A 14,251-nucleotide genomic window follows, 5' to 3' on the forward strand; every position below is an offset into this window, starting at 1 on the left:
TACCATCTTTTAATGTCCTTTGGTATGACGCAGTCGGGGATTGAACCCTAGGCCCTCCGCTACCTGGGTGAACAGTCTCCCACTAGACTACGGTGGCGGTCGATGTAATAAGGGAAACACACACAGGATGTGAGGGATCGTTAACTGAATCATGTACTGGCTAGTTTGACAACATGTGAAAGTGAATTCAAGAAATGTGCCTCCTTACATGTTTATTTTACCTTGTCTGAGTGAAATATGGAATCCGATTCAGCCCTTGTTCTATAACCTTAATGCCGAGAACCTGGCAGGGTAACAACAAGTAACATCTTAAAAATGGTATGATGCAACCGGGGATCGAAACAAAGACCTTCCGCTCTCCTGTGGCAGATGCTCTATCCACTTGATCAGGGAGACAGTCCTTAGACACAGAGAAGTGCATTGACGAGAACATTTAAAATAAACATGATCACTAGGGCTGGGACGAGTCCAAATTTACTGGCCGAGTACCCACTCCTCTATTACCCGACCCTACCCGGATACCCGCTGTAGGTCTGAAGAGATACAAAATGTCCGATTGGTAATTGTTTTTACCACAGCACTTGCAAAACGTATTAAGATACATGTATTAAACGATCTGGTCATGCATACACTGAAGTTGACTTAAGTTAGATCTTTATTCAACCATATGAAAAGTCAGAAGGAATGGGTACACAGTCAGAAAGAAATGCATTAGTGACTTGTAGTGTAACCATAGAGTTCTAGACAATTTTTGTCATTTAACAATATATTACATGACTAACCACGGGTCCGGGTAGTCCTGTGGGTACCCGGGTCCAACTCAGTACCCATCCGACCCGGGTACCCGAGTTACCCGTCCCAGCCCTAATGATCACCTCTGTTCATAACCTACTAATATGACATATTAATAATAGTCTCATTTGTTGTCCTGATACATAAGTTGGCAAGATGTTCCACAAACTGATTACTATTCTGATACCAGGTTATGTTTTAATAGATTCTGAATATGAATAGCGATTCACATGATTCAACATTCATAATAGTACATATGTTGTCCCGATGATCACTATGATGATTACTATTTGGATACAGATAGTCAATATGAATAGTTATTTACCTGACTCGACAAGGCCTGAAATGCAAGGTGTCACCCCGGTGACTCACAAATGAATTATTAATCCAGCTCTAGATAGGATATGGAAAGTGGCTATCACTGTTGACACTGTCAGTATCATGACACAATCATTTCTCAACAACAAATAAATAATCTGATGATAGGTTACATAGGGCATGTAGGGGAATCTGACCCCGATGAGCACACCCACCCACCAGAGGTACGTCACTTCTTCCAGCAACTACCCGCCTTAAGAATCTGTTACCAGATGATGTTAAGCATTCTAGCAAATATGTTGGTTTTGAAAAAGTCATGGGAGACTTCTAAAAAAATTAAATTGTATATTTTTTTACCTAAACTACCGTACTTGATATTGTCGAGCTGTCCATGCTTGTTTAAGACTTGGATGCAGTGATCTCAATAGTCATGAGTTGAAAGACTTACCGTATTCGACATAATAAGCGCCCGGCTCTAATAAGCGCCCACTGCGATATTTGCTAATATATTGGCTGGTGAACAATCCCAATTAGCACCCTTTCTGATTGATCCATGTACACAAGACCTATTTATTCGTGTTTAATACGCACTCGTGTGTAATAAGCACCCTCAATTATGGGCAATTATTTTCTGGAAAAATATATCTGTTGTATATAAACATTTCAGGCTGTCACCATAAACCACAAAATTTATCTTCCGATTCTGTTTTTTTCACTAAAATAATATTCTAATAAGAGCTCCCTATTTCTAATTTTGAGCGCCCTGGGCGCTTATTACGTCAAATACGGTATTTCAAATATTGCAGCATGTCAGTATTGTTTATATTTGGAGTCTCCACTTCACGGAGTTCCTCTTTACCTGTCCTACTTACCATAGCATTAGAAGCACTTTGTACTGCTACATAAAAGGTTTTGTTCTGAAAACAGCATTGTATGGGTACAAGAATTCAACAAGAGATGTAAAACCCAACATACACATGTCTGTCCATGGTGTTATAGAAAATAGTGGTAGGTTAGTACAATGAGTATGAATACATGTTAAGCTTCTAACGCATATGACTGTAGTCTTGGTAACATGAGTGGTCTTCTTATTATATGAGATGTATTGTTTCATTAACCTGAACGTATTGATGTCTACACCAATAAAACTATGTAACAGAGAGCGGTATTTACATAAGCCAGTTAGACCTGTTTATCAAATCCCTTTCAACTTAGGTTGACTAAAATATGTTAAAACTAACCCAACCACCAGGGATGGGAAGTGGACCAGTTATGTTAATGTTAACAGTATCTGAAGGGCTAGTAGAATTTCAAACATTATTGGGGGGATTGCTATATGTTGTCAATATTTGGGCATGTAGACTGTCTTGGTTAATTTCATCCATAATGACCCTGCCCACCCCTGCCTACCCCCACCCACCCTCAACCCCATCCACCCTCAACCCAACCCACCCATCCACCTCTGGATCATCCACTGCAATCCCACCCTGCATCATGGGTGTGGCCATCACGCCACTTGACATGGTTCATGTATTTGCTGGCAGGAAGATGTTCATATTGTGATTGTGTGATTGTGTCTTCAATGAAGAGTTCCTGCAACTGGTCATGCGTGCCCTGCTGGAGGATGTTACTGTATGTGTGTTGAGCATCCTGTGTATCCTGTTTCTTCCTAGCCACCACATGGTAAACATTGTTTGTTTGTTTGTTTGTATAACGCCACACTCAGCAATATTCCAGCTATAACACCACACTCAGCAATATTCCAGCTATATGATGGCGGTCTGTCAATAATCAGGTCTGGACCAGACAATCCAGTGATTGACATCATGAGCCATGCAACTGGGATACAATGACGTGAACCAAAGTCACCGAGCCTAACCACCCGATCCCGTTAGTCGACTCTTGCGACAAGCGCAGTCGCCTTTTACGGCAAGCATGGGTTGCTGAAGACCTATTCTACCCCGGATCTTTACGGATGTCAACATAAAAACATAACCAAGAGTGAGTGAGTTTGATTTTAAGTCACTTTTAGCAATATTCCAGCTATATCACGTTGGGGGAACCAGAAATGGGCTTCACACATTGTATCAATGTCGGTAATCGAGCCTGGAGTGAGTGAGTGAGTGAGTGAGTGAGTGAGTGAGTGAGTTGGGTTTAACGCCCTTTTTAACAGTATTCAAGTTATATCACAGCATGCAAGCTTAATGTGGGAGGAAAGCCCAAAGTGATGCAGGTCTCAGACGTTTACCACTTTGGTGAAACCTATGAGCATGGGTATGGTGCTGACAAACCTAGAAACATAAACAGGGTGAACCAGGATTCGAACCCACAATCCTAGATTTCTGGCATTACTAAGGGACACAACTCTGCAAGGTGAAAATGAGTAGCCTTATACAACTGGGCCCTGTGCCCTCCGAGTAGGATGTGTGACCTGGCTGAGTGTCTTCATTCCACACAGGACTTAACCTGGCTCCATAGGTAAAACTGAAAACCGGAGAAGTTACCTTACTTAACTTAAACCTTGCTACATCACATAAACCACTGGGTCAAAATCATCTGTGGAATAGACAGACTTAACTAACTGTGACAATCCCCTTCCTGTTGCTCATGCTGTCAACCACTTGTTTGTCTGACCCAGTATGCCCTGACTCAATTATTTAAAGGCCACTATGGTATAGTTGGAATATTGCTGACATACATCACTCTTTCACTTAGGATCTCCTTCAGCAGATTGCAGACACTATGTTACTGACACACTACCCATGAAGATCCAGGTAGAGAATAGGTCTCCAGTAACCCATGCTTATTGAAAGGCATCCATGCTTGTGGTAAGAGGCGGTTAATGAGAACGGATGGTCAGGCTCACTGACATGGTTGATGCATGTCATCATATCCCAATTGTGTAGATGGATGCTCATGATGTCAATCACTGGATTGTCTGGTCCAGACGCGATTACTTACAGACCGTCGTCATATAGCTGGAATATTGCTGAGTGCGGCGTTAAACAACAAACACAAACTGTTGCGCAGTGGAACGCGACGTTTCAAATCCGCTTGAAATTATACAATTAATGAGGAACTAAACATGATTCTCTTCTTATGACATATATGGGGAACTGAACATGATTATTGGTCTACAACCATGGAGATAAAGAGTGTCTTGCTCCAATGAACGAAAAGCTCGCTCTGACAATTGCAATGCATCATGTGTAAGAATCAATTTTCTGCACGTGAAACGAATGCCACAGTCTTATTTCCGCGAAGCATGTGGCGTTTATACTAAAAGTTCATGTAACATGAACAGAAACAATGTTTTGGTTTGTTTTTTTATCTCTCCTCAACACAAACAGGTCATCCCACCACTGGGTATACATCTTATCTTAACCATATAATCATGCCACACTACTGTTACTGCAGTTGATTCCGAGCCCGGAATTCACTAACCATTTTAAACGTGCATTTTAACAAGTAAAACTGACGCAACTTGAGGTCATTATGTATTGGAGAAAACACGCTCACGAGGTTTTGGTAGACAGAGCATGTCCTGGGGAGAGGGAAAAACCAAGAGGGTGATCGAAGCCCCTGCGGTTTTTCCCGACCCCCAGAGCATGCTCTGTCTTCCAAAACCAAGGGAAAGTGTTTTTCCATGCTTATAAACCGAAAAAAGAAACTTAAAACCACATTTATCAACATTTTTATGTTTCGAACATACTTCCATGAAACGCGTGTAAAATATCTGTTGCTGGCGTACGGATCTTGAAAAGGACATTCTAAAAACCAGTGTGGCTTATCGTGGTACACTCACTGGGCTACAGATATGAAGGTTGCGAGTTCGATCCTCGGGAATATAAAGAAAACATATGTCATTTGATTTTACATTTCATTACATGTTACAATTTGAACGGAAGTTATATTAATAAAAAAACCAGGACATCATATAATCCCTGGGATATTATAACACATTATATAGCAAATATGACTTGAATATCCTATAAAATCCCTGGGATATTATATAAAATCCCAGGGACATTACAACATCCCTGTTTATGAGATTTAACCTGACTGGAAAGTAAAAGCTCACAACAGGTTTTAATGCCTATAGAAAGAAGTCTCTTACTTAATAGCGATCCCAATGAAATATTTTATAAGTGAGATAAAATATTGTTGATTATTACAAATAATATGACACCAAAACATAGTCTAAGTCAGAAAATTTGAATCTGTTGATTCCAGAATTAGAATCAACATAGGCCCTTGTTTGCAGATTCCACTTCCAGGATCAACTGATTCTCGGGATTTCTCCTTCACATAAAACGCCCAGAAAGCCTCCCTGTCACGTCACACTCACCGTATGGAGGTTTTCTCTGTAGGCTCCCGAGCTGACATGATGGAAACTTGTAACACTGTTTGAAGTGTGATCTCACGTCTGAACACTTGCTTTCAGTCCTCTCCAAATATAAAACAGTACCCACTTAACAAATCTCTCCACCACTATGACCAGTGTCAACTTTATGGAATCAGATTGCCCGTCAACAGGGTTCAAGGAACTGCACATGCAGTTGACTATAGCAACCTGTGTCACCCCTAACAACACGAGATCCAAGAAACGTAAATAGGAGGATCTCTAGAGGATAAATGTCACCATGCATACATCCCACAACGTCCCAGATGTGATTATTCTAGGAAACAGTCAACTTGTGTGGATTTGCATACAAAAGCTATCACCATCTGGTGCAAGGACAGCAGAGTCGACAGGCAGGGAAAAACCACACACCACACAGGGTCGTTTCACTCTCACTATACTCAGGAACATGTGGAAAATGATTCATCTCGTGATTTAGTTCCCCTCACATGAGAGGGGGGAGGGGGGGTATTTGGCTCATGTGATTGTCAGCTGCTAAATATAAGCTGCAGACATAACAACCCATGCAGCTATCACTTTATCACTATCAGGAAGTAGGGCCAGACACAAGATTCAAGGGAGTTAAATATATTGGAATGTTAAGCACTTGTTACATGTATTTGCAATTAAATGGACGATTCCCGTGGTTGCGGTAATACTATTATAGACTCGCAACGGCTGTATTGGATATATTTGTTTAGGGTCTGTATGACATATATTGACGGACTAATGCTTCCTCCTTCACTGTGACTGATGATAGTGTTCCGGGGTTATTCTTTAAATGCAGGCACAGATCATAAGGAAGTCCTTGATTCATGACAACTATGTCAATATTGGAAACAATGGTAAATCACAAAAGTTTTAAATAAGTCAATGCAATGTGCAAATTATGTTGTGATCATATATAATCATGAAAGTTATCAGACATGTTCAAACAGTTGCCAGGAAGACCTTTTATTTGTTTGCTGTCATGAGTTCCTGAAACTGAGATTCTGATGAACATACTATGACTTGTACAACTTATTATCATGATTATGGACAGTTGACAGTGAAGAAGACTTCTGTTGAAAAGCTCAAGATGTTATGGTGTAATGAGAGTAAAAAGACAGGACATGGCTTTGATGTAATTGATGTGTTATATTTGTAAGAATTGAACAAATCTCATACATGAACACAACATAACAATCTCTGATTTTTTCTCATTTCTTAAATTATGCATCTACTGGATGCCAAAATGCTCATGATTATTGGAACTGTCAGTTTGGTCTGGCATTGACAGAAATTCTTATAAGTCCAGTGGGGTTTGAAAAATTAAACTGTATTTACACAGATGAGTGAAATGGGCAATAATCCTGTCATTTCAACCTGCTGACGGAGCAAAGCAAAAGGCAGGTTCAAGAAACCAACAACCTAGTATTCTGGCACAACTAAGGGACATAACTGTACACATGATCTACAAATTCTTATTCAACAGGGTGTCACCAAACCCAGTGTCCAACCCAGACCGCGCAATTGCGCGATTCACGCAAAAAAAAATCAAATTTAAACGAAATTTAATTTACCAGTACTTTAGTAGAAAGTGTATCAAAATAATGTTGTATTTTGTTGTTTAGTAATCAAAAACCTTTGACAAGATGTTAAAAGACAAATAAATATTCTATATTGAATAGTTCTAGAAGTATTTTTGAGCATTTTAGTTCGTTTTAGTTTCGTTTCTGAAATTACACAATATGAATCGCCCTCTGTCATTGCCGACGATCTTTTGATAGTGAAAATGTCTCGCCAAAACAAAAACATTAGACTGTGGGGAATATGGCCACATTATATTTTAATGCAGTAAAACCTGGCGAAGTGAATATTAATTGGTTGTGACAAGTTAACTTTTCTAAACAAGACATTAATCAGTCTAGAAAGACTTGTCACTCAGAGCATAGAGAAAAGTGATGTTACATTCTTACAATGCAAAATCATAACTTACAAGGGCTGTGTATTGACAAGGACACTGCGTTGCAATATATAGTTCTGACGAGAAGCAATATAACCAATCAGAGCGCTGCTGAATAGCTTGTCACTAGGGCACCATCTTGTCCCCCAAGTGCTAACGTTATCCAAGGCCTTTAAAGCCATGTGTTGTATTGGGTCTTCGCATGAAGGCAACTTTGTAATTTTAGGTATTCATATGAAGGTGAATCAAGGTGCACTTTGAAGTTTCTTGTTGTTGTGCTTGTGTTTATTTAAGGGACTATGATTGAGGGAAGGTGTGAAAAACTGACGTGCGCTCAACAGTGTTAACTTGAACCATGTTCATTTAGATTTGATTACTAAACTTCCTTCACCTTATTCTGTGTCATAAAACATTCATGTACAGTAGAACGGATACAACTAACTGTTAAAAAATCCCTGATTTATCTCCTATATAACACTGACATAATATCATATAAAATTTACGTACTGAACGAACTCTCTACAGCGAACTAATGGATATAGCAAACTGATATCTGATCACCAATCTACCACTAATTACTGACGTGTATAGCGAACTGAGAATTCTCACTCAGTGTCAAGTGTCACTGACAATTGGCTGTACGCAATCAGCGGTGAATAAACACAATGGCAGCGAATCAACACAATCAGCGGTGACGGATCAACCTTGTATTAATCATGTAATTGGACTAATTTTGTCTGCAAAATAAACATTAAACATATAAATTTTAAGAGATTGTGTCGATAAAGCAGCTAAACTATCCCTCAAAATCCCAGAAATAAGCTTAAATTTACCCATCTCAAAATCATAAATTAAAAGTGTAAACAAGCAAAAAATCACAAAAAATGGCATAACCTATATCTAAACTCAAATAGCCAAATCAAAAAAGTGCTCAGCAAACCACCAACCAAACCAAAAATTCTCCATCCATCAAAAAAAATCGACAGAGTAATTACTTAACTCCAAACAGGACACACCAACCTAATAACCACCTACAAAATTTTAAAAAACACACTACAGGTAACTGCCCACACTGCAAACAACCAGAAACCCCAGAACACGCACTCATCCACTGCACACACTACCTAACACATCGAACCACATTACAAACCACCCTCAATCTAAACAAGGCTCTCACTCTAGAAGCAATACTAAACCCACAAAATAAACTAGAAAACTTCAAGGCCTTAGGCGTATTCTTAATAAAAACGGAACTAATAAAACGCATCTAAAAACACAGTAACCTACCAAATCAAAATCACATAAACAAACAAACATCCACCATACCCAGCTCCCTTAGTTCTCCTCCCCAACCCCATCGGCACCTATTCCAAATCTCAAAATTCCCAAATTCTATATAAGCAACCCCTAAACCCCCCTCTTGGATTGCACAGACCACTTTCGCCCCTTTCGGAAACACATTAAATGGCCTGGCCGGGCCCGTGTGCGAAATACGCATCAGTCGGAAAGCGCACGTTAAATCTCCAAAGTAAGTAAGTAAAGTCAAAGTATCAGTTCACTTGTATATGCTATCATGGCTGGCAATAGTAAGAAGTTGACACAAACAGCCTGAATGAATGTTATGCAATGTTTCCGAGCGAAAACGTATACACCGAACAACGTATATAATGAACTGATTTTTCTGGTTCCTTGTAGTTCGTTATATACATGTTCTACTGTATATATATTTTAATTTTCGATATATAATTTGCTGAAGTTATGTGCATCACATTCAAGATTTCTCCCCACGCCCCGAAGTTACAGTTATGTGTGATGCTGGTTTCATGTTTACGATTGGCAATCTAAAGGCAAGAGAGGTTTATTGCATTGCAGATGCGGTATGCACTAAGAAACATTGAAAAGGAACCTTGAGAAGTGTCAGCGACATACAAACGCAAGAACAGCAAACCGTGCATGTCAGTTCAGGAGCAGTGTTACCTATTTATCACACCTGCTGTTATTGTACATGTTTGGGTGAGCAGTGTTTCTGCTCATAATCATAAAAATATTTAACCCGGTTACCAAGTACAAAGACTCTGTCATAGAGTGTAGCACTCAATTACACCAGAGCTCCAGATAAGCTTTTAGTGTTGTGGGTATTTGACCCATGCATTTTAAAATCACTGGGTATCTGTAATTCTATCTGGGTATTCAAATTTCTGTTACCCACTAGTTTTTACACATGTAGGTATTTAAGTTAAACATTTAAAAACACTATTCATCTAATCCCTGCAAACTGGTGTCGTGTAGGTTCGAGAGCTTTGTAGGACTCAAAAATACCACGATACTTCCACAAGAAAGTGTGATGGCAAATGATCATGATGTAACTGTCATCATGGAGTTTGGCAAGGTTGACGGAATGTCCGTTTATAATTTCAAAATAAGTTGCTGATTTGCGTATCAAATACGCAGGGTTACTTCACAATATTTTGATGATCATGATGATACACACAAGTTTTATTTTTGTAGCGAATCTGTAATGTTTGTTGCGTATTTGATAAGCTTGGATTTTATTTTACTGCGTATTGCTGATTTCTGATAATAGCTGATATTATTCAACTTATTTTGTACAGTTCTTCATCATGCTTAGACAGAGGTAGAAACTAACAGTCTCAGTCTGCTAGTCCTTATAATGATAACATATAGCAAAACCTTTAAAAATGGCAAATTTATACTAGACCTTAGGATACCTTTACTATTGGGCAGTTTGGCAAGGACTACAGGACTATTGCCAGTTTCTAACCCTGGCTGTTAACATCTGATTACAAGTAGACACAACAATGTCGGCCCTAGACTGAGGTGAAACATTTGCAAATCATGTTGAAATAAAAATTAGATTAAATAATTTAGTTAGGCCAAAGTTTCTTCACATCACTTAAATTATCATTATCATGATGATGGAAAGGAATGTACATAGCAATGTACTGAGAGTATGTGGCATGAGACTGAGGTAACATATATAGTTACGGAGTTGGTCTCATAGGATTAATGCATACTTAGAAATAAACAGAGACCTATTTAGAACTTACAACCATGACAATTACATGAGAAAGGTTGTTTTGACAAAAAATGAAAATCTTCTTAAAATTCAGATGTATTTCTTAATTTAAGGAATAGTCCAGGAGATATATGGACTTTAAATTCCATTTCATTAATTGTACAGCAAATGAGATTGCAGCACAAGCTCCCATTTGTTTTACTGCACCGAAGCCTGTGTGGGGGTGAGTCAAGTTTTACAAGTGTTACTTTGATTCATCTGAACAGCATTCCAGTCATATCACAGCCTACCAGCTGAGAGGAAAACCCAAAGTTGCAACAGACTTAACGATTGAAATCCATGAGAACAGGCTGTTAAATCAGGGATTCAAATCCATGACAAACAGCTCCTGGGACATCTAAGGGAGGCAACCCTGCACATTTAATTGCAGCATTATATCCCACTGGGCCACCAGTGCCATCTGGAATTATTACATAACAAGGCACAAAGTGAGCAGGGCTCACTAATACCCCTGACTTTGTTGACTCCAACATATTTCTACGTTCAAAACATGAAAAATGCAATATTTTCTAAAATAAATCCACTTATTGACATAAAACTTTGCACTGCACCTCTCCTAATGGCATAGAAACTGTACCCCCAATTGGAAAAGAATCCATGGAGGAGTTTTCAAGTTATAGGTTGCACAAATGTTGAAGTAAGAAAGTTCCAAACATGAACAAAAATCATATAGTTTAAAAAAATATACATATAATGAAACTTTGCACCGCACCGCAACTCTTAGTACAGAAAGTGTTCCTTAAATTTAAAAAGAATCCATGAAATAGTTCTCAAGTTATGGGTTGCACAAACGTAAAAGCAAAAAAAAATCATAGTAATAGCTGCATTTGTTTTAATATTGAAATCAAACTTCACACTGCACCTCTCCGCTTGGTACAGAAAGTGTTCACCAAGTATGAAAAGAATAGTCGCAGTAGTTTTCAAGTTAAATGTCATACACAAAAATGTCCTTGGAAGGACGGGGGGGGGGGGGGGGGGGGGGATGACAAGCCGTGCCTGACCAAGTCTAGACATTGTTACAGCAGATCGGAGGACAACAAGGGTTATGAAACCAGCACTGTGACATGGACAACCATTTAGCTGGAGTCAGATATCACATATGATTCATCAGGACATCAATTCACCTGTACCAAACTGTACCACTGATGGTGGGTGAGCCCACAATATAAACTATTTGCTCTACAGATCCTTTTCCGTGAAGTGATTCAAGAATGTAATATCATTTCTTATTATATAAATACAAAACCCCTATTAAAATACTGCATATGGAACATAATACCATTTCTTTTTATAAATTATATTCTTTTTATACAATTACAACACTGATTTTAGTATACTGATAACTTTAACACGATATTTGCACGAGGACAACTGTATGTCTATGTTAAAGTACAGAAGATGAATAGGGATGTCTAAAGAGGACCAGGACTTGATCTATGGCTTCCAACAGTTGATGTACAACACAACAGTTTCTATACCGTATTCCCCGTTATGTGCGCCCTGAGCACTTAGAAAGTTGAGAAAGGGGGACGCTTATTAAAACTATATGCAAGTCAAATTTGTTTCGGATTTTTAAAACTATGCGCAAGTTAAATTTGTTTCCGATAGAGCGGTTGTGAACAAACTTAATTCCAACTAAACATTTTGCGAACAGTTACTAGGATATTAAAATACTCCTTCAATGCAGCTGCTTACACTAAACATCTCTGTAATATGCACAGGGTAATATGGACAGTCATGTAAATGTTGGGTCTTCAGGGGGCACTCATACCGATTATTTACAGAAGTCAGGGGAGGGGGGCTCAGTAGAACAGGGCGATTAATACAGCAAATATGGCAACTTAACCAGTTTTTTAAAGGAAAAAGCTGGTTCTTCAGGAATGAGTAAATGTAATTGACGTACAACCATTCTAACCCTGCTGCTCTAATTATTTCAGTCTGTGCCCAAAACATTTGAGTCTGCTAGCCTGAACATGGCTCTCATGCAACATTTTTAGCACAGTTAAATGTTTCCATATGGAAAATTAAAGCTGAGCTTACTAGGCCTGACAGAATTTTACTAGACTCAAGTTCGGACTTGTGAGACAAGTAACAGACTATAATTTACAATATTGTACATTGTACAATTAGTATACACACTTCAGTATACATGTTTATCGCGATTAGTAACTTAAATTTCTACTGAAATATGTTTGATGGGATACATCAGTGGTACTCTCTAAATACACAGCACAAACAATTGTTCAGCCTACATTGTATATTAAATAGAATAGAGTCATAAACAATATCATGACAGGCCATTTACCGTATTTTCTTGAGTATAGTGCACACTTTTTTTTCCAAAAAACACAGCTGTGTAGACATGGTAGAAGGGTGTGCACATTATACACAAAATAATTTTGATGAGTTTTGATGGGTTTTTTCCCGATGGAAAGATATTACCGTGAGCACGTAACATCGGAAATACCATGTCAACAAATCTATACTGAAGTACGCAAATTAATCATGTAATTACACTGTCTGGCTATAAAAAGTGTTCTTTGTATATCTGGACTTATGTATGTAACTTATTTCATTAATTTTATTCAAAATTCCTTTTAATATTGTTTTAATTAATTTCGGCGAAATCATGTGTGAAGCGATCGGAAGATCGCACAACTCACCGTTATTAACAGCAACTACGGTCGATTACTGCTATTGACGCCTTGAAACGAACATTAGTTGACAGAGAATGGATACATATATCATAAATGCCACTTTGACTCGTTAAAAAAGTCATATTTGTTATAGTTTGATGATTCTATGTCAACACGTAGTTCTTGCGATGACATGCACAGGAGCCTTGACGGTGAATGGTCAGACTGGTTCTATGTGAAAAATAATAACCGGCAATAGCGATCAGCTGCTTAGCTTAGCATGCTTAGGGGTATTATTATTTAAAATATCTTTATTGAAAGCTGCAACTAAATTAACAAGATATTGGGATATATTATTCCTGATAAAAAAAATAGTTTCAGATACAATTTTTGCCGATCCTTGCATTAAAATCCTGTAAAGCTATATCATTGGGCGGTCTTGACCAAGAAAACGTGTGTACAGCCGATTGCTGTTTCCGGCTTCGTTTACGTGAAATTACACAAGGTAATCTTAATCCCTGGATGTAAAACAATATCCTAGCAGAACAAAAAAATACAATTTAAATGGTAAATAAACATGTTTGGTGATTTTTTATCTCAAATTTCGAATTTGTAATGACCAAGTTTCTCATCACCCATTTGTTTACCGGAATTCGCTGAAGGGGTAGACCTTGGGTGTATTTTTTTTCTGCACTTGACATTCAAATTTTTATTTCTAAAATACTGAATCCGCGAGAGGGGGGTGCGCACTATACTCAAGAAAATACGGTATAGCAAGTGTACATAGGTACGAGGGCTGGCTGAAAAGTTCTAAGCCTAAGTGGGATATCTCAATCGGATTGAAACAATCTTTTGCCACCAACCAGTACAATCATTTAAAGAATCACAGACATAAGAACTGCAACTGTAGTGTTATTATTGTCTTTGTACCAGACCATCTTGTGAACCTACCCATTGCAATCACCAGAAATGGACAAAACTGGCTATAGAGCAGCCATCAAGTACCTGCAACTGAAAGGGCTAACTCGCACACAGATACATGTTGACATGGTCTCCACTTT

General features: G+C 38.5%; 1 protein-coding gene across 2 annotated transcripts in view; it reads right to left on the reverse strand.

The window, feature by feature from the left end:
* The window catches only part of LOC139464873 (transmembrane ascorbate-dependent reductase CYB561-like), a 46,519-nt gene that overhangs the window by 17,254 nt on the left and 15,014 nt on the right, over window positions 1-14,251 (reverse strand). The window contains exon 1 of one of the 2 annotated variants that reach the window (XM_071246436.1): window positions 5,459-5,902. The exons of the other annotated variant lie outside the window; for it this stretch is intronic. Coding sequence (XP_071102537.1) covers window positions 5,459-5,496 — 38 coding nt within the window. The 5' untranslated portion in view covers window positions 5,497-5,902. Of the gene's footprint in view, window positions 1-5,458; window positions 5,903-14,251 lie in introns of those variants that run through there. 2 annotated transcript variants of the gene reach the window in all.

The sequence above is a fragment of the Haliotis cracherodii genome, unplaced genomic scaffold (assembly GCF_022045235.1).
Source record: "Haliotis cracherodii isolate W230 unplaced genomic scaffold, xgHalCrac1.p SCAF_17, whole genome shotgun sequence".
In the NCBI taxonomy this organism is placed as follows: domain Eukaryota; kingdom Metazoa; phylum Mollusca; class Gastropoda; order Lepetellida; family Haliotidae; genus Haliotis; species Haliotis cracherodii.